General features: G+C 36.4%; 1 protein-coding gene across 4 annotated transcripts in view; it reads right to left on the bottom strand.

Moving 5' to 3' along the window:
• GPCPD1 (glycerophosphocholine phosphodiesterase 1) overlaps nucleotides 1–22,448 on the bottom strand; it is a 68,797-nt gene that overhangs the window by 36,853 nt on the left and 9,496 nt on the right. For all 4 annotated transcript variants that reach the window (XM_040247902.1, XM_040247904.1, XM_040247905.1 and 1 more), the window contains 4 exons: nucleotides 19,094–19,178; nucleotides 12,978–13,053; nucleotides 10,917–10,958; nucleotides 2,634–2,757 (listed from right to left, as the gene is read on the bottom strand). In XM_040247902.1, coding sequence (XP_040103836.1) covers nucleotides 2,634–2,757; nucleotides 10,917–10,958; nucleotides 12,978–13,053; nucleotides 19,094–19,178 — 327 coding nt within the window. The remainder of the gene's footprint in view (nucleotides 1–2,633; nucleotides 2,758–10,916; nucleotides 10,959–12,977; nucleotides 13,054–19,093; nucleotides 19,179–22,448) is intronic.

The following is a 22,448-nucleotide window of genomic DNA, read 5'->3' as shown; positions in this document are numbered from 1 at the left end:
TTCTCAAACCGCCCACTTAAATGTGAAAAAGGTTTTTGTTGGTAGCATTAAAGAAGACACTGAATAACATCACCTAAGAGATTAATTTGAACAGTATGGGAAAACTGAAGTAACTGAAATCATGAATCACTGAGGCAGTGGCAAAAAGAGAGGCTTTGCTTTTGTAACCTCTGATAACCATGACTCTGTAGATAAGACTGCCATTCAGAAATACCATACCGTGAATGGCGACAACTGTAAGGAAAGTAAGTAAAGTCCTATCTAAGTAAGAGATAGCTAGTGCTTCATCCAACCAAAGAGGCAGAAGTACTTCTGGAAACTTTGGTGGTAATCAAGGAAGTTGTTGTGGTGAGGATGACAACTCTGGCTGTGGAGGAAACTTCGGTGGCCAAGCTGGCTTTGGTAATAGCCATTGGTGGTGGTGGATATGGTAGCAGTGGGGATGGCTATGGATTTGATAATAATGGAAACAATTTTGGAGGTGGCAGACGCTACAATGATTTTGGCAATTACAACATCAATCTTCAAATTCTGGACTCATGAAAGGATGAAACTTTGGAGGGAGAAGTTCTGGCTCGTATGGTAGTGAAGGCCAATACCTTGCTAAACCACAAAAGCAAGGTGACTCTGGTGGTTCCAGCAGTAGCAGTAGCTATGGCAGTGGCAGAAGGTTTTAATTACTGCCAGGAAACAAAGCTTAGCAGGAGAGGAGAGCCAGAGAAGTGACAGGGAAGCCACAGGTTGTAACAGATTTTGTGAACTCAGCCAAGCACAGTGGTGGCAGGGCCCAGCAGCTATGAAGAAAGATGTTCTAGACAATACTCATCTGTATGGGTAAAAAAACTTGAGGACTGTATTTGTGACTAATTGTGTAACAGGTTATTCAAGTTTGTTCTGTGTAAAGCATTCCAGGACAGTTTTAAAGTAGACTTTTTTTTGCATCCATGCTTTTTTCTGCACCCATGTAACATTCTGATCATGACACTGAATAAATGTGTCTTTAAAAAGAAATAAATCAAATGTGGTGTTAAGGAGATAAAAAATCATGTTAAGTGTGTTATTTAAAATGCAAACACTATTGCTAAGCTTTTAAAATAGTCATGATAAATTTGCAGATAAAATTATTTTCTAGTAAATGAAGGCTTAACCTATCAATACTATGAATTTGGGGGAAAGAGATGGTCAAAACAAACATCAATTGCTAGCTATGCACAGTTATTTCAGTAGGAATCAGTTAATTTGTAGTGGCCAAATAAGTATGATTATAAAAATATACCAATTTAAGCCTAAGCAACACAGTAATATATACAAACACTCAACTTCTATATAAACAAGAAAAACATAGGACCCAGTATGCATAAACAATCCAAACAGAACACAATTAATTATCTATTAATTTTTTTGGCTGCATCGCAGTATGCAGGATCTTAGTTCACCAACCAAGGATGGAACCACGTCCCTTACAGTGGAAATGAGAAGTCCTACCATCATCATTTCAAAATCATAAAATGAAGACACTTTATAGCTATAACACAACTTATTTGCTTCTTTTAACATCTAAATACAATATCTACTTATTTATGACTATCTGGTTAGAGAATCTTTGCAATCAAACTGACCAAGCAGATCAGCTACGTGGTCCAATTACCTAGGTTTCTCAGAAGCAAAGCAGAGGCCTAAAAAAGCTAATGATCAGAGACAAGGTACACCCAGCACACTTTACTCACTCTCAGAACGGGCCAATGGAAAGTGTTGAGAAGTGTCACCCACCCTTTCCCATACGTATTTTATGACTAGGATAAGTAATATAGTATTTTCAGCAGTTACTGTAAAGCGTTTATGGATTTACAAACTGCACCATCATTATTAATTTTATCATGAAAATACATATTAACTATTATTGTTAACTACTTTAGTTACTGAAAATGGCCCTTTCAACCCAGTCCTGACATTTTGTTAGAAAAAGCTGCATTACACAGCATACTTAGAATTCTCAGTCTCAAAGTTAAAAAAATTCAAGTGATAAGGCTGCCCTGCTTTGCTAAGAAATCAGTCCATTCAAAGATATACATGGTGACATTACAAAAGTTTAAGTTACTATTTAGTTATTTATACAAAGCTTGACATCTATTTCTTAAATTAAGATTAAAATTGCACTAATCTGGAACTGCTATGGTAACTGTGACCTTTCCTTAATGAAAAGGTTTTTTGTTTTTAAGACACAGGAAAATTTAGGACACTAAAGTGTATTTCCAGTGACCATTTTTCTGTTTGTGCCATTCTCCCCTCATTTAACACAAAATCATTTCATCACATCAATTTTAAAACAAAGTGCTACACTAAGAAATTTCAAATGGTAGGAACTACAAAGACATGTCAGCCTAGAAATCACTTACGTAAGGTAAAAAAAAATTTTTTCTGATTTCACATTTGGAGATTAAGACTAATGTAAGTACATTTAACTGTAGTAATCTTCATGCAAGGAAGCAAATTCACTTTTACAAGACCCTGCTGTTTGTTAGAATATAAGAATGCTACTTCCTCAGTTGATACACTTAAAGCCTATAACCAGATGGATCAGAAATCTACAGCAATGGTGAAAATAAATAAGTAACAAATACACATGGTCCTACCTAAATCTAGATTTTTTAAATTTTTTCTTGGTTATTGAGACAGGAGGTTTTTCGGAATAATGCAAACGTAATCTGATTTCGGTCTGACATGTCAGCCATCCAGAATCCAGAGTCTCAATACCATCTAGAAAAAGTATGAAGAACACTAATTAATATACACATTTTAAAAAACAAGCCAATAACTACAAGATACATTGACAGTCCCAGTTCACATTCACAGTTTGATACACTCAGGTTATCTATCACTGGTATTTCTCTTCAAAGCAAATATACAAGTAGTCTTAAGTCTGTCATTAAAAGAAAACTTTTATATGAAGTACATAATGTATATACATATGAAGGGGGAAAAAACTAAATGAACATTAACAACTAAACAAACTAAATTAAAATACTCTTATTGAATATATTATTGAAGTAATACAAATCCATCTCAGAAAGAATACATATCCCAAGAAGGCTTATAACCTAGCAGTTGTTCCACTGCTGACCACAGTTACAATTCCAAAGTGTCACATGAGATACTCAGCTGAAAACTAGTTATTCCACTAGTGCCGGCAGTGGAGATACCAGGAGGTAAGAATCAAACAAAATCAATGTACTGGGAGATGCTAGGGGCAGGGAACAGGCGGTTGCCAACTAGAGGGCAGCCAAGGCCAAACAGGAAAAGGGGCTTGGAACAGAGCCTGACACACACCAAGTACTGAACAAATATTTGTTGAAAGATTTTATCGAGTAACAACACCCCATTTCTGGAGCTGTTTATCTCCTGAGTCATGGCACAGTTCATGACTCCAAAGAGATTAAGCCCTGAGCCTTTGGAGTGGGAGCACTGACTCTTACAAGACCCTAGACTACCAGAGAACTAACCCTAGGGAGTACCAAATAGTGAGAACTAACACAAAAGAAACCACCTGAATACAAGACCCACCATTACCCAACCACCAGTAGCATCCTGTATAGGACACCTCATCTAAACAACAAACAAAACAAAAACACAAACCAAATCATCAGCAGACAGGCGTACCACCTCACTCAGCATTTCCCATCAGAGGAAAAACAAAAACTCAGCACAAATCTCACCCTACAGGAAGCTCACACAAACCACTGGACCAACCTTAAGAGGGCAGAAACCAAAAGGAAGAAAGAATTCAACCTTTTTCAAGAAAAGAATTCAACTTTCCTTGAAGCCTGAGAAAAGGAGACCTCAAACACAATAACTTAAAAAAAAAAATAATGAAAAGGCAGAGAAATAATGCACAAATAAAGGAACAAACTAGAAATACAGAAGTCCAAATAAATGAAGAGGAAACAGGGAAACTACCTGAAGAAGAAAACAGAATAATGATAATAAAGATGATCAAAAACCTTGAAAACAGAGAAAATGCAAGAATCAATAAACAAAGACCTAGAAGAATTAAACAATAAACATACAGAGACAAACACAATTACATATATTAAAATACTCTAGAAGGAATCAATAGCAGAATATCTGAAGCAGAAGAAAAAATCAGTGAGCTGAAAGATAAAATGGCAGAAATATCTTCTGAAGAGCAGAACGAAGTAAAAAGAATGAAAAGAGCTGAGGACAGTCTCAGAGACTTCTGGGACCATATCAAATGTGCCAACATTCCAATTATAGGGGTCACAGAAGAAGAAGAGAAAAAGAAAGGGTATGAGAAAATCTTCAAAGAGATTATAGTTGAAAATTTCCCGAACATGGAAAAGGAAATAGTCAAGTCCAAGAGGCACAAAAAGTCCCATACAGGATAAACCCAAGGGGAAACACCAGGACAGTAACAAAAACTAAACACAAAGAAAGAATATTAAAAGCAGCAAGGGAGATGCAACAAGTAACATACAAGGGAAACCTCATACATTTAATAGCTTATCTTTCAGCAGAAACTCTGCAGGCCAGAAGGGAATGGCAGGATATATTTAAAGTACTGAAAGGGAAAAATCTACAACTAAGATTAATGTACCCGGCAAGGATCTCATTCAAAATTGACGAAAAGCTTTTCAGAAAGCAGAAGTTAAGAGAATTCAGTACAACCAAACCAGCTTTACAACAAATGTTAAATGGACTTATATAGTCAGGAAACACAACAGAAGAAAAGAGATGTACAATATCAACCCCAATTAAAGAAAATGACAACAGGAACATACATATCAATAAATTACTTTAAATGTAAATGTATTAAATTCTCCAACCAAAAGACACAGACTGGCTGAATGGATACAAAAGAAGACAGATATATATGCTGTCTACAAGAAACCCACTTCAGACCTCAAGACACATAGACTGAAACTGAGAGGATGGAAAAATGTATTTCATGCAAATAGGAAGCAAAAGAAAGCTGGAGTAGCAATCCTCATATCAGACAAAATAGACTTTAAAATAAAGAAGATTACAAGAGATAAGGAAGGACACTACATAATGATTAAGGGATCAATCCAAGAGGAAGGCATAAGTAACTATGCACCCACCCAACATAGGAACAACTCAATACATAAGAGAAACAGACACGAAAGGAGAAATTGACAGTAACACAATAATAGGACACTTTAACACCCCAGTCACACCAATGGACAGACCGTTAAAACAGAAATTAATAAGGAAACACAAGTCTTAAATGATACATTAGATGAGATGGATCTCACTGACATCTTCAGGACATTCCATCCAAATGCAGAAGAATACATCTTCTTCTCAAGTGCACATGGAACATTACCCAGGACAGACCACATCTTGGGTCACAAATCAAACCTCAGTAAATTTAAGAAAACTGAAATCCTATCAAGCATCTTCTCAGACCACAACACTATGAGAGACTAGATATCAATTACAAGAAAAACTGTAAAAAAACAGGTTTGACATAAACACATGGAGATTAAACAATATATTTCTAAATAACTAACAGGTTACTGAAGAAATCAAAAGAGAAATCAAAAAATTTCTAGAAACAAGTGACAATGAAAACACAACTCAAATGTATGGGATGCAGCAAAAGCAGTTCTAACAGGAAGTTTATAGCAACACTATCCTACCTCAAGAAACAAGAAAAACAGTGAAAAGACAACCTAACTTTACACCTAAACAACTGGAAAAAGAAGAAACCCCCAAATTAGTAGAAGGAAATAAATCAGAATTTGAACAGAAATAAATGAAAAAGAAATGAAAGAAACAATAGTAAAGATTAATAAAACTAAAAGCTGGTTCTTTGACAAGATAAACAAAATTGACAAACCTTTAGCCAGACTCATCAAGAAAAAAGAATCAAATCAACAAAATTAGAAATGAAAAATGAGAGGTTACAACAGACAATGCAGAAATACAAAGGATTATAAGAGACTATTATGAACACCTATATGGCAATAAAATAGATAACCTGGAAGAAATGGACAGATTCTTAGAAAAGTTCAATCTTCTAAGAAATTGTGAACAACCCAATTCAAGCACTGAAATTGAAGCTGTGATCAAAAATCTCCCAGAGAACAAAAGCCCAGGACCAGATGGCTTCACAGGAGAATTTTATCAAACATTTAGAGAAGAGCTAATGCCTATCCTTCTAAAAATCTTTCAAAAAATTGCAGAGGAAGGAACACTTCCAAACTCATTCTATGAGGCCACCATCACCCTGATACCAAAATCAGACAAAGACAACACACACAAAAGAAAACTAGAGGCCAATATCACTGATGAACATAGATGCAAATATCCTCACCAAAATGTTAGCAAACAGAATTCAGCAACACATCAAAAAGCTCATACACCATGATCAAGTTTGGTTTATTCCAGGGATGCAAAGATTCTTCAATATACACAAATCAATCAATGTGATACCCCACATTAACAAATTGAAAGATTAAAACTATATGATCATCCCAATAGATGCAGAAAAAGCTTTTGACAAAATTCAGCACCTATTTATGATTAAAATTCTTCAAAAAATGGGCATAGATGGAACCTACCTCAACATAGTAAAGGCCATATATGATAAGCCTACAGCAAACATTATTCTCAATGGTGAAAAACTGAAAGCATTCCCCCTAAGATTAGGGACAAGACAAGGGTGTCTATTTTCACCACTATTATTCAACATAGTTTTGGAGGTTCTAGCTACAGCAACGGAGAAGGCAATGGCAACCCATTCCAGTACTCTTGCCTGGAAAATCCCATGGACGGAGGAACCTGGTAGGCCGCAGTCCATGGGGTCGCTAAGAGTCGGGCACGACTGAGCGACTTCACTTTCAGTTTTCATGCACTGGAGAAGGAAATGGCAACCCACTCCAGTTCTTGCCTGGAGAATCCCAGGGACAGGGGAGCCTGATGCACTGCCATCTATGGGGTCGCACAGAGTCAGACACGACTGAAGCGACTTAGCAGCAGCAGCAGCTGCAGCACTCAGAGAAGAAAAACAAATAAAAGGAATCCCGATCGGAAAAGAAGTAGTAAAGCTCTCACTGTCTGCAGATGACATGACACTTTACATAGAAAACCCTAAAGATAGTACCAGAAAATTACTAGAGCTAACCAGTGAATTTAGCAAAGTTGCAGGATACAAAATCAATATACAGAAATTACTTGCATTTCTATATACTAACAATGAAAAATCAGAAAAAGCAATTAAGGAATCAATTCCATTCACCATTACAACAAAAAGAATTAAATATCTAGGAATAAACTTACCTAAGGAGACAAAAGAACTGTACAAAGAAAATTATAAGACACTAATGAAAGAAATCAAAGATGACATAAACAGATGGAAAGATATTCCATGTTCCTAGGTAGGAAGAATCAATATTGTGAAAATGAGTATACTACGAAATGCAATCTACGGATTTAATGTGATCCCTATCAAGTTATCAATGGCATTTTCCACAGAACCAGAACAAAAAAATTCACAATTCACATGGAAACACAAAAGACCCCGAATAGCCAAAGCAGTCTTGACAAAGAAGAATGAAGCTGGAGCAATTAACCTTCCTGACTTCAGATTATACTACAAAGCTACAGGCACCAGGACAGTATGGTACTGGCATGAAAACAGAAATATAGACCAATGGAACAACATAGAAAGCCCAGAATAAACCCATGCACCTATGGGTAACTTATTTTTGACAAAGGAGGCAAGAATATACTATGGGGCAAAGACAGCCTCTTCAATAAGTGGTACTTGGAAAACTGGACAGCTACATGTAAAAAAATGGAATTAGAACACTTTCTAACACCATACACAAGGATAAACTCAAAATGGATTAAAGACCTAAATGTAAGACCAGAAACTATAAAACTCTTAAGAGGAAACATAGGGAGAACCCTCGATGACATAAATCAAACCAAGATCCTCTATGACCCACCTCCTAGAGTAATGGAAATAGAAACAAAAGTAAACAAATGGGACATGATTAAACTTAAAAGCTCTTGCACAGCAAAGGAAATTATAAGCAAGGTGAAAAGACAAGCCTCAGAATGAGAGAAAATAACAAATGGAACAACTGACAAAGGATTAATTTTCAAAATATACAAGCAGGTCATACAACTCAATACCAGAAAAACAAACTACCCAATCAAAAAGTGGGAAAAAGACCTAAACAGACATTTCTCCAAAGAAGACATACAGATGGCTAACACACACATGAAAAGATGCTCAACATCACTCATTATTAGAGAAATGTAAATCAAAATTACAATGAGATATCACCTCACACTGGTCAGAACAGCCATCAACAAAAAGTCTACAAACAAATGCTGGAGACGGTGTGGCTAAAAGGGAACGCTCTTGCACTGTTGGTGGGAATCTAAATTGATCCAGCCACAATGGAAGATGGTATGGAGATTCCTTTAAAAACTAGGACTAAAACCACCATGGGACTCAGCAATCCCACTCTTAGGCATATACCCTGGGGAAACCAAAATTGAAGGAGACACATGTATCCCACTGTTTATTGCAGCACTATTTACAATGGCTAAAACATGGAAGCAACCTAGATGTCCATCGACATATGAATGGATGAACAAGTTGTGGAATGAATACACAATGGAATATTACTCAGCCATTAAAAGGAATGCATTTGAATCCATTCTGATTAGGTGGATGAATCTAGAACCTACTATACAGAGTGAAGTGAGTCAGAAAGATAAATATTGTATTCTAATGCATATATACGGAATCTAGAAAATTGGTAATGAAGAATTTACTTACAGGGCAGCAATGGGGAAACACATAGAGAATAGACTTATAGACATGGGGAGAGCGGAAGACAGGATGACATGTATGGAAGGAGTAACATAGAAACCTCCATGATCATATGTAAAATAGATAGTCAATGGGAATTTGCTGTATGGCTTGGGAAACTCAAAACAGGGGCTCTGTATCAACCTAGATGGGTGGGATGAGGAGGGAGATGGGAGGGAGGTTCAAAAGGGAGGAGATATATGTGTATCTATGGCTGATTCATGTTGGGATTTGACAGAAAACAGCAAAATTCTGTAAAGCAATTATCCTTCAATGAAAAATAGGGTTTTTTTTTTTAATGAAAAATAAATAAATAAATGCATTATCCACCTACATATTCTGCCACTGATAAACTGCATGTTTGTGATAACACTGCTAGCACTGTTTAATTTGAAGTTTCTTACTAACAAAAGTAATAACATTGTCATAAATACCAGGGAGCTGACAACTGTTTTGTACCTAAGTTTTCCATCAACAGGATTAAAAAAAAAAAAAAAAAAAAATCCAGGAAATTTTCTCCTTAGGTCTGATTTCCTAACTATCAAAATTTTATACATAAAGAGAAACCATTACCATCTCAAGTGTTAGACTACTTTATGATGTAATATAAATAATCCCAACCAAAATCAAGAAAGTAAGTTAAATTACTGTCTGAACACTACAAAAGCATATACATCTGTAAAGTGGATAAAATATGTACCTAGTAAAACAACAATCAAAACACTCAGGCCCAGACTTCCCTGATGGCTCAGTGGATGGGAATCCATCCACCAATGAACGGAATAGAGGCTCGATTGCTGGTCTGGTTATAAGATTTCACATGCCATGGAGCAACTAAGCCTTAGCACCACAAGTACGGAGCCCACCAGCGTAGAGGCCGTCCTCCACAAGAGAAGTCACTGCAACGAGAAGCCTGCACACCACAATCCACACCACACTGAAGAGTAGCCCTCCCTCACCTCAACTAGAGAAAGCCCACACGCAGCAATGAAGACCCAGCAGAGCCATATCAATAAATAAGACATCCAGGCCCTACTCCTTCCTGTTTCAACAGGAACAAGTAATTCTGGTTATGAGCAATTATCTCTGGTTCTGTAAGCACACATTCTGCTCACCCCCTTTATAACTTTTGATTCCTATGGTATAGTATCTAAAATGAAGATGAAGGTTTAGCATGATAATGAATTCCAGTCATTGAAGAAATAACTTGAATGCTTAGGATAAAATATCTACTGATGCAGAAAGTATAAGAATGCATAACATTTTCAGAAGTAAAAGGACTTTAGACTCCACTGTAAATTGTTTACTCAGCCAGAATGACTAGAACATTATTCTTAATCTGGATTTTATTATGCACAAATGTAGGTTATGAGTAATGGTTCACATTTAAAGGTTTAGAACAATTAATATTCTCAAACACAATACTGTTAAGTAATGATATAATAACCATTAAGTATAATACTTTTAAGTTAATTCTATTAATTCATACACCTAAAATTACCAGCCAAATAAAAATCAAAAAGATAAAATTGTAAAGCATAAGAAATATACTAGAGAGAATTCCCTGGCGGTCCAGTGGTTAAGACTCTGCACTTCCACTGCAGAGGACACAGGTTTCATCCCCCAGATTGAGGAACTAAGATTCCACAAGCAGCATGGTGATACAGTAGATCCTGGTGATCCAGTGGATTAAGAGTCCACGTGCCAATGAGGGGACACAGGTTTGACCCCTCACCAGGAAGATTCTACACGCCATGGACAACTGAAGCTCACGCACCACAGCTGATGAGTCCCTGAGCTGCAGCTACTGAAGCCCTTGTCTAGACCCTGTACTCTGCCACAAGAGTAGCTACTGTAACGAGAAACCCACGTACTGCAGCACCCACTCATCCTAACTAGACAAAGATGCAGAACAACCAAAAATAAATAGAGAAATAAATAATCCAAAAAAATTCATAGTCTTATTTCTCTGTGCTGTTTCTAATGAAATGTTATGTAAGATCTCAACCATGTGAATGAAGATTTTTGAAAACTCAGTCTCACTTACTGTGGATTCCAAATTGTCCATCATCAATAATAATTTCACTTTCTAAAATTGAAGGAAAATAGAAAACTTAGTTACAATTCATGATGTACACACAGAATGAACTGAGAAATTACCCACCTTAAGGATTTTTTAAAATTAATTAAAAATATAAAAGCATCCCAAAGTGAATAAGCATATTTATTGTAGCCCTCAATAAAGAAACCCCTTTTAAGGAGGCTATCAGACAGTAATAGTTCTTACATTCATGGTGATTATTCACAATGTTACAAGGAAGAGAAAAGAAAACTCCTCAGAGAGGTGCTCCAGACTAGAGGCACTGGGACAAATGTTTATACCAACCAATGTATGAGACTGACAAGTTGCTGGACAACAATATTGCCTGGTTTTTTTCAAACCAAAGGTCTTGGCACAATTAAAATGCTTATTCTCACATAGTGCCTATTCTGATCTTAACTAAACTATAATGCTCGTCAAACCCCAACTATTCTCTACAGCCAGCTAAAAGCTTTTCAAACAGCATAAACTTACCTGTATACATAGAGCTGTGAGGAACTACCAAAAGTAATTGCTCCCTTCCAACAGAAATGTCAACTAAATGAGAAAAACTGTTAATCCCCACCCTCTACGTAAAATACTGATTATCTCCCCTGCTACTTCATTCCCCAGTTTACTTTAAACATAAATCTGAAACAGTTGTCAAAATAAGTTTGATAGTTTCCAGTAAAGATTCTCTGGTATATTTCACACAGCTCTTAAGTTCAGAAGTTACACTTCCTAAAAGCTTAAAATAACTTTATTAAAAAGATCAGAAAATCATCCTACCTCTCAAAGAAAATATATTTAATTGCAGGATGCTTCAAAATGCAATTTTTCAAATATTCAATTCCTAATATTTTCCAACCTCAGTATAATTCTAAAGTACACTATCATAACAATTATAAATATAGTATCAAATGTATTAAAACATGCAAAAAGAAAATCCAACAGAGGATGGAACAAGATACTTGTTTAAACGAGATGTGTCCTTGATGCAGGGTAAAGCAGAATCACTCATTATTTTCTAATCTAAGCTAGTAACTAACAAGCCATTTATTATCTTTAAATTATAATTTTTTCAAGAAACTAAATTTCTCAGCACTAATTTATACACAAAACCAAGTGGGTAATTTAATGTATGTGAAAAGAATTTCAAATTTCAATCTCAGTATGGAAAAAGAAATTCAAAAATACTTGTATGAAGAGAAATGCCATTGTTGGGCATAAGAAAACTAAATAACACTTAAACAAACAAAAAAATTTATCTGAATAGCAACTTTAACATAGCCAGCAGGGTATTGGGCGAAAATGTCTGCTGTTGCTGCTGCTAAGTTGCTTCAGTCGTGTCTGACTCTGTGCGTCCCCATAGACGGCAGCCCACCAGGCTCCCCCGTCCCTGGGATTCTCCAGGCAAGAACACTGGAGTGGATTGCCATGTCCTTCTCCAATGCATGAAAGTGAAAAGTGAAAGTGAAGTCGCTCAGTCGTGTCTGACTCTTAGCGACCCCATGGGCTGCAGCCCACCAGGCTCCTCCGTCCAACCGGGAAATTTGAATTCATTCATACAAGTTTATTCAAATATTCACTAGTTTAAAAAAAAACACACACACAATAAAATAAAATACTACTCAAAGTTAAAAGAATCATTGTTTTGTGTTAGTTCTTTCTTTGAATGTTCTCTAAGTTCTCTGAGCAAGTAATCAAAGCCACAGACAGATGCTCAGTTAAGAAAAATGCTATTTTACAAACTTTTGTAACTACTCCAAATGGAAATATATATTCCATGAAGTCATCTAATCCAAGAAATTAAAAATAACTAGACAAAGGTTTCTAATTAAGTTTACAAAGAAAGGCAATTAAGAACTGCTTAGTTTTGAAACTAAGACACTAAGTGAAACTTGTAGTATTGACAATGCATTTACCTTAAACTTTAAAATAAATATTTATTAAATCCCACTAAGCCAATGTGCAGCATATTAGTAACTTTATGCATATGCCTCAAACAGATGCAGTTAATGCCCATACCTAAAGGGGTTATTGATCGTGGTTGTAGATGAGTCTCCCACTTGTGAACTATGACTTGACATGGGCCACCGATAGTCTGCAATTTAAAAGTTAAACGTCTGCAATAATTTCTTGTATCTTATTTTCTACCCATGATGTCATTAGATGTTTGTGGCCTAAGTCTTATACTAAGCATGAAACCAAGAGATTCATCTTGTTAATATCATTATAATGCCCCAAATCAGGAATGTACCAGGTCACAAAACATGATGAACCCTGGAAGAAAATGAGGGTGAGGCAGTAAACAGAAAAATGAGATGAACTGGCACATAAAACCGTTCTAAACCCATTCTTTAATCTGCCAACAATACTCAGTTTAATCTTTAACTGATACTCTGTTCTGAGTTAAATTAACAGCAAATACACATTATGTTCCGTATGTTGGCAGTCAATGTGATTACTGGAAGAAGCATCTCATCTGAAGTAACTCTTCAAGGGTTTAGAAAAAGCTGAAACTCTCCGATAGAAATAAACAGTAAGAACAAATACTGCAAGATCAATTATTGCAAGTATGCAAGGAACTAGAAGGCATCATGAAGTTCTTCATTTCATGTATTTAAAAACTGCTAAGTAGGTAACGGGAAGAATATCAGATCCTCACATCAGAGTAACCAGTGCTTTTAAGGAGCACAAGAAGCCCTTTCCTTCAGGAAAGGAAACATGCATGGGTAAATCTGAAGAACAAGTTTAATTAAATGGGAGTAGGCATCCAGTTTTACTCTTCATGCCTCGAAGTTTATAAATTCATACAGTGTGAAAAATTATAATACTTGTCTTCTGTTATCAAGTTGTCTTACTGAAAAGAAAGTTAAAGTGTTAGCTGCCCAGTCATGTCTGACTCTTGCGACCCCATGGACTGTAGCCTGTCAGGCTCCTCTGTCCATGGGATTTCCCAGGCAAGAACACTGGAGTGGGTAACCAATCCCTTCTCCAGGGTATCTTCCCAACCCAGGGATTGAACCCAGGTCTCCTACACATTGCAGGCAGTTTCTTTACCATCTGAGCCACCAGGAAAGTCCAGCCTTATATATTGTTGATAATGTCTACAGCAATTTAAAAGCTAGAATGAACTACCACAAAGACTCCTTTGTGTGTTCCTAAGGGACTAAAGTATGAAGTGCTTCCTAATTTTCATTAAAAAAAGAAAAAAGCTTGACTAATTAAACTTATGTGCCAAAAACAATCCTTTACATATTTTAAAAGCAAAATTTCAAACCTAACAAAGTTTGATAACCTAACAAGGTATTTTTTCCTCCTGAAAAAGAAACTTAAAATACAAAAAGCAAAAAGAAAACAAAATCACCTATTATCACATCACTTATAGACAATCACGATCAATATCTTCACATATTCAAACTCCTTTCTAGGTATGTATTATATATACATTTCTCCCTATAGTACATCTGTAGATGGCATTAAATACTCTTTTATAACTTTTTCTAGGATTTCAATATTGATTTAAGAAATGTGCCAAATGACAGTAAGTATGTAACAAGTTAGGCAAGAGAGAATTCTGCTACTACTTAAAATATTCAGAGGCTAAAACCTTATTTAAAACTTGCAAACTTTCAAAGTTTGAAAACTAACATTGCATTAGATATACATTCAATTCCTTAATCCTGGGACAATACAGGAACTCATTTTCTCCAGCTGAATGCATCCTTGTCATAAGTGTTCACTTGTGAATTGATAATAAACTGTGTAGACGTTTTTAGAAAATGTAATGTGAAAGTGTTCATCTTAAAATATGGTGAATTATGTTTTAAAACGAGGAACATTTGATCCTGCATCTGTTAGATATTTTTTACTAAAACTTTCTGCTGTCATTTTTCTGTATTTTCACAGATAAAACTTTATAATCCTCAAAAGATGCATATATATATATTAAAAATAGGAATGTTTCTTAGCAATAATGGGCAGCCAGAACTAACCAACCTATTCCCTTCTTACACCCTTCCCATGTCCCCTGCACCCACCTCAAAAAAAAAATCCTCTTTGCTACAAAAATGGTATAGATCCATATTGTTACAAAAGTTACTAAGGAAATGTGACTTGAAAGGGTGCCATGAATGTAACAGTAAATACCAGTGGGCATTAAAAGTGAGTAGAAGAGAGACTCTTTCTGTTTTAATTCTGTTACTAGAGAATTTCACAAAGTGTTGACTGCAGTATCTATAATCATGTAAGAATAACCCTGTGGATTTAACATTTGAGAGTGAACATATTGTAGTAATTAAGTTTAAAAACCTCACCCCCATCTGTTTTAGTAACAAACCCTCTAATCATAGCATAAAGCAAATGAGGCTCGAACAGAATGGAGTTTTGAGGAGCAGTCTGAAGGGCCAATTACAAGTCTGAAGGGCTTGTGATTCTACAAGCATTCACATTAAAAATTCATGATTGGTACATAAAATGTTACGGTACTGACAAATGAACCAAATCTTAAAAACACACTGAATTTCCAAAATTGTAATGCCTACTTTATTAAACTTCAGAAGGTAATCTTAAATTTTAGCTTACTAATATTTTTTCAAACAAAAAAACTTAAGACTTGAGCACTGGGAAATTAAAGATCTCAGTAATAATTCCAAAACATGCAGTCCTTTTTAATACTCTAAATGTAGTAAGTCACTCTTCAAGATCTTAGAAAAAAACAAGAGTTCCATTCTGTAAAAGACTATCAAAATGTTAAGTGCTTTGGAATGAAACAGAAGGTGGGTCTTTGGAGAAAAAAAGTAACTATTAGCCGAAGACAGTATTCTAGTAACAGTACTGTTAAGAGTTATTCCACATCTTATTTTTATTATACTGAAAGTCACTCAGTTGTGTCCGACTCTGCAACCCCATGGACTATACAGTCCATGGATTTGATTTCTCTAGGCCAGAATACTGGAGTGGGTGGCCTTTCCCTTCTCCAGGGGATCTTCCTAACCCAAGAAATCAAACCAGGGTTTCCTACATTGCAGGCGGATTCTTTATCAACTGAGCTATCCGAGAAGCCCATCATAGCATGTATTGAATCAGATGACTGCTGGAACACTTTTCAAAATGCATATTAACAAACAAACAAAAAAATGTTTCCAGAAAAACATCATAATGACTGCTCTCTTAAACAGTTACATCATTCAGCTACATCAAGCACTGAGAAACAAGAAAGATTAAGTGCAGTTTTTGTTTTTAACAAACCACCAAGCAAAATAATCACTATCATGTAATATCACTGCTTTCAAATATCATAAAAACTGTTAAGTGTAAATTTTAGATATTTCACTGTTTCCTTTCTACAATTTTGAAACAAATACCCATGTGAAAGGAGCTCACACCTGAAGTCAATTCCCCTGCAACTGGTAATTCCCCCATTCCCCACCCACAGTGAAGACTGCTACCATGTCCTGCCTGCCAAGGTTTGCACATGGTCGGGTGTTGCTCCAAGATTTGTTTCATACATGCAGGCTTCCCCATTCATTAAACTATTGATGTCTCCATAAAAAAGAAAATAGTATCTATGTCAGAGGCCAGATATCACTATTTTTAATAAGACCAGTAAGAATCAACTGTCTGCCTATCAAATGATTGTTTCTTATGTTAAAGGATTTAAACAATAATCAAGGGAGATTAACCACAAGATAAAAAAATTTGTAATGAATCTAATTATGAGTGAATGTTAGCACCTGTAAAAATTAAAAGTAGATGTTATTGTAAAATAAAGAGCTGTTTCACTGAAATGAATGAAAAATTTCAAAGACAATATAATCTTAGTATGAGACAATCCCTAATTCCAGCCACAAATAAAAAGGGGTGAACATGGATTTTAAAATGTTTAAGTTACATGTTAATTCAAAAATTATCTTTGGTGAAGATGTGAAAATAATAGGTTATCTTCAGACTCACAGCAATGCTTCCATTCCAATTATATCTACTATTTTTGTGTGCTATGTTAAAATATATTTGTTACCTGTAAAATTATTTTAAAATTCAATTATTAATACCTTATTCTAATTCTACAAAGTATAAGAATATGAAAAATTAGGAGAAAAAGGACCTCAAGACTCTTCTAAACTTAAAGGAATATGCCAGAAAGAGCAAATTATGAAGAGAAACTATGAATGGCAAAATGTTCTATAGAAAAGTTTTAGCAATGAAAGGGACCTAAAAAATCCACAGTTCAAACCCTTCATTTTATAGATGAGGAAGCTGAATTCTGAAGGTCAAGCGACAACATCACAAGATTTTTGGCTTAGGTTCTACAACTGCCTGGATAGACTACCGAAAACTTGACTCAGTAAAATTAACTTTATTACCCATTTCAGTTTTTCAATGCTTTTATAATTATTTTTCTTTCCAATCATTCTTTATATTCATAAAACATATACTCTAATGATTTACATCATTTCACAATTTAAGATTCCTTGCACATTGGTTCTATCATTGCACAATTGAGACAAAGTTTCTACTTGAAATAATTATTCATTTAAAAAGCGCCACCAACTTTAAAAAGAAAAGCGTCACTTTAAGCTGGCATATGGGGGAAAAAATCTCTAGCCATATGCATGGAATTTATTATGTGGCTATTTACTCTATTCCATGAAAAACATACTTACCATGGCAGCCCCTGCATCACACGGTACATGTGTACACGATACAGAGCACCTACTTAAAGAAACACACTCACCAACATATACTGTAAACTTTTGCAAGTATTACAAGGGGAAAAACTTGTTTCTTACTGTAAACAGAATTCTTGCCAATTTTTTGAAAAGACATTTTGGATTGATTTGCTGCTTTTGGTTACATCTTCAATGAAAAGAGAAAATAGATTGGCTTAATTTGACCTGTGTTGCCAACAGTCTTACTTTAGGAAACTATGCCCAAAGGATTCATTACGATTTTTCTTGTCCATATGTCCCCTAAGTAAAATTTAGTTAATTTCACGTTACAGATTTCATATACTAGGATCCTCAAATAAGCTTAGTCATAAGAGCTATGATCTACATTCTATGCACAAATGTTCACTGTACACTAAAGAATTCTGCCACAATCCAACCCCTCAGCCAAATAAATAATCTCTTCCCAAGCCATTAAAGTGAGACTATTGTCAAGATAAGCCAACATAATGATCAACTATAATGTAATTTAATTTTAATTACTGAGTATATTTACAATATATTTTTGGAATAAGAAACGTAATAGGTGCAAAAGACAGCTGAAGTGGGTTTGTCAATTTTTTTGTTTTGTTTTTTATAATGGTGGCTAAAGAGACTGAGGAAACAGTGGCTGCTTGCATTTTTTTTTTCCTCACATGTAACTAGTACTCAAGGACCCCACAGGGAAATACATTTTTAAAAAGATCTAATCCACATTCTGCTTTCCTAGACTCCTGTTTAAGCTCTTTTTCACATGCAGCCCAAAGTGTGCTCAGATAAAAATCTGAAAGAAAAGAATCCTTTCAGCAAGCAACTATCTTTAAAATAAGAAAGAATCGATTTTCTTTTCTAAACATGAAAATGATCCCAAAATAATAAGCCATTGTGAGCAAGCAGATTTAGAGCTAACTGATACTTCAAAGCCTTTAGAAAAGATCCTGATTTATCAACACCATCACTGAAAAAAATCTAAAAAGAATGACTTCAGTTTTGATAGCAGTTAATGCAGCCACTAAGAGTTGGCTGCAGTGAAATAATTTTTAAAATGGCTATATACTCCTCTAAATATATTTTACCACAAACAAATCAAAAACATGAAATAAACAGAAAAACCCTTACTACTGGTTACTAACTAGTTCACAAAAGTTATAGAAAATGCACACCTATCAAGAACATTTATCATTAAAACCAATTTCATAATAAGAATATTGCAGAACATACTTACTATTAGTCTTTTTAAAAAATTCCACTGCACACTGCCTCTGAAGTGGCTATTTCCTTTCTTTGGGGTACTGAAACATTATTAATCTAGAGTTCTTTTTTCCTTATTTGATCAAAACAAACTCATTTTACTTTTAATGTTTCCAAACTTAAGTTATTTGCTTTTGAAAGAAGTGTTCTAAAGAAACTGGAAACTAGATAAAGAAAACATACCTTTGGTTCTAAAAAGCACCCTTTGAAATAGCGGTACTGAACTGATACTCCTCTACTGAGTACAATGGTTGCTTTCCATAACATGCTGTGAGAAAAAAAGAAAGCAGCAGCATCAGTATCAAATTAAAAGGCAAGACTTCATTAATTCATAAAATCCTTCAAGTAAGATGTGTAATCAATACCATTTATCCCTACAAAAATTTTTATTCGAGGCCTGATATCAATTGGGAACTGGGAACAAAATACCATGCTGGGCCCCATGGAGCTACTGGGCTCAAGACCTTTGTGTCTCCCATTTCTTTGATTAATAGGAAACAACCTTCATTCAGTCTCCATGACCTTCTCTGAGTTCCAATGGGCAGATTCCAGCAGTTCTTAATTAGGGAAGGGAGGGGATGCAAGACCAGGGAGAAAGGAACAGTCAAGAGCAGCCTTGTGGCAAGGTCCTGTTTCCCTACTAAGTATACATACAACAGTTATCCTTCAGCTATTTTACAGATACTGAAATCCCCTCCAGGTGGGAGAAGTTAATGGTATGCAGCCCACAAGCAAGAAGACCCCAGACCAGTTAGATCTGAAGGTTGATGAAGTTGACTCCCATTTACCTCACCCATCAGAAGAAATGTCCACCGAGCTGATCACGCCTTCTTTGGGCAATTGCTATAAAACTTTTGACTATCTTTCCCAATTTGGGACACAGTTTTGAGGGGATTAACCCACTGTGGCCTGCTTTGCCTAGCAAAGCAATAAAGCTGTCCTTTTCTACTTTAACCAAAACTCTTGTCTCCAAGATTCATTTTGGCATTGATGTACAGAGAAGCTGAGCTTTAGGCATCAAACACAGTGATGAGTAAGGGACAAAAAGTTTTATCTTCAAGGAGAGTGTTTGCTTACATGAGTAGACAAACAAACATAGGAAGGACTAGCTGACCTTTCCGAGGGGACAAATTTTGAAGGGAGACCTCAACAATAGCTGTTTGAGCTGAGACCTAAACAATGAGTCATACAAAGAACCAGAAATATTCCAAACAAAAAAAGGCAAGCAAGCACTGCAGACTTCGGAATCTCTTCACTTTTCAATTAGCTAGGGATATTGCTGCTGCTGCTAAGTCCCAGCCCACCAAGCTCCCCCATCCCTGGGATTCTCCAGGCAAGAACACTGGAGTGGGTTGCCATTTCCTTCTCCAATGCATGAAAGCGAAAGTGAAGTCACTCAGTCGTGTCCGACTCTTAGTGACCCCATGGATTGCAGCCTAGGGCTTCCGTGGTGGCTCAGAGGTTAAAGCGTCTGCCTCCAATGCGGGAGACCTGGGTTCGATCCCTGGGTTGGGAAGATCCCCTGGAGAAGGAAATGGCAATCCACTCCAGTATTCTTGCCTGGAGAATCCCTTGGACAGAGAAGCCTAGTAGGTTACCATCCACGGGGTCGCAAAGAGTCGGACACGACTGAGTGACTTCACCTTCACCTTCAGGCTCCTCCGTCCATGAGATTTTCCAGGCAAGAGTACTGGAGTGGGTTGCCACTGCCTTCTCCGAGCTAGGGATATTACATGGCTGCTAAGAGGCTTTGAGGCTAAAGTCACTGACTTAACCTCCTGTTTCCACTGTCTCTTATTTTCCTGCCCAGCCTCTAGCTATTCCCCCCTAGTCAAGCAGAGTCTGTGTCTTATTTGTTTGTAAGTCTTACAACTTAATGTCTTCCTTTGAACTATGCTATTCTAACATATTCTAAACACTATTTCTAAAGTTTGGACTCAACAGTGAAAGAATTCACTACAATTCAAGATTATAAGTCATTTTTAACTTCAAATCATAGACTAATAGCATTTAAAGTGTGGTCCCAGGACCATATCACCTGGGAGCTTGTAGAAATGCAAAATCTCAGAATATATCTAAAACTATTGAGTTGGAAACTCCCAGGGAGGGCCCAAGCACTCTGTAATTTAACAAGCCTCCAGGCTCTGATGAACACTTACGTTTGAGAGCCCATGTCATAGATCATTACCCAAACATTAATTCAGCATGAACAGTTCAGTGACTAAACAGGAGCTCTGAGTGTGCGTCCATGATACCAGATAGTCAGCACTGCTCCCCACCTGGCTCTGCCAAGACAGACCTAAGGCATTACCCTTACTCTGACTCAATTCTGGTCTCTAACAAATATCCACAACCAGCTGTCAACCCTGGTCTCCAGCTACAACAATCAGATTAACCTGGCAATAATAAAATACATATGTCCTGGCTCCACCTTGGGACACTGGTTTCACAGGTCTGGGGTGAAGCCTGGTCACATGGAGTTTGATACACTGGATGCATATGGTTGGTTGAGCAACACTGCTGCACAGCAAGGACAGACCAAATGCTCAGCACATGTGCTCTGACTACTTCTCCCTGATAAGCCTCAGAATCCTCTTCAATACAGGGCTCTAGACAGATTCTACCAACTCTGGGGTGAAACTTAGTTCCCATCTCTGCTACCAAAATTATGGCAAATGTCCAGTATTATTTCATAGATAAAATCAACCAGATTAAGTGAAACTTGTCCCAGATGTGCACAGTAGAATTAATATGAAGCTTTAAAAATGTGTTGGGGTCCCTCTCCAGTGCAGTATTTATCCATCTTCCAGGAGTAGGGCCTAAGCATATGTACTTTTTTAAAAAAGCCCCCTTTAAAAGGGCTTTAAATCATTTAAAGTCCTTTTAAAATAATTTTTTAAAGTGGTTTTAGGACTTTCCTAGGTCTACTGGTTAAGAATTTGCCTGCCAATGCAGGAGACATGGGTTCAGTCCCTGGTCCTGGAAGATCCCAAACGCCAGGGAGCAACTAAGCCCATGCACAATGGCACCCACGTGCTACAATTACTGAAGCCCTCGGGGGCCCTAGAGCCCTCCTTCACAACAAGAGAAGGCACTGCAATGAGAAGACAGATAACGGGGCAGCTCAAGAATTCAGAGCAGAGGTAAACAAGTTCAGAAGGACATGAGGTTTCACCTCAGACAAGAGTGACAGATCCACAAATCAAGGAAAAAATAGCCACTTGAACAGAATAAACATTTCATTTGTGATCGCAATATCATTTGTCAACATAATTTAACATATATATAAAAAGAAGAGAACTGGCTGAGAAAATGTGTCACACAAATGACAGAGAAAATGGTATTCTATGTGTTTGTTTTCTTTTCCTAAGATAACATTATGGTCTTGTTCTACTTTCCCTGTTATTTCCCTGTCCTCCTCAAACTATCTGCTGTGAAGGGCCAGTTTCTGTTAGTGTGTGTTAACCTACCAATACTTCTGGTCTACAACACATCTAGTTCAGTAAGTCCATTACATGTATTAGTGTCCTAGCAATGC

The sequence above is a fragment of the Oryx dammah genome, unplaced genomic scaffold, assembly GCF_014754425.2.
Source record: "Oryx dammah isolate SB20612 unplaced genomic scaffold, SCBI_Odam_1.1 HiC_scaffold_10, whole genome shotgun sequence".
Lineage (NCBI taxonomy): Eukaryota > Metazoa > Chordata > Mammalia > Artiodactyla > Bovidae > Oryx > Oryx dammah.
The sequence above is the reverse complement of the archived record's forward strand: the minus strand, read 5'-3'. Positions and strand labels throughout refer to the sequence as shown.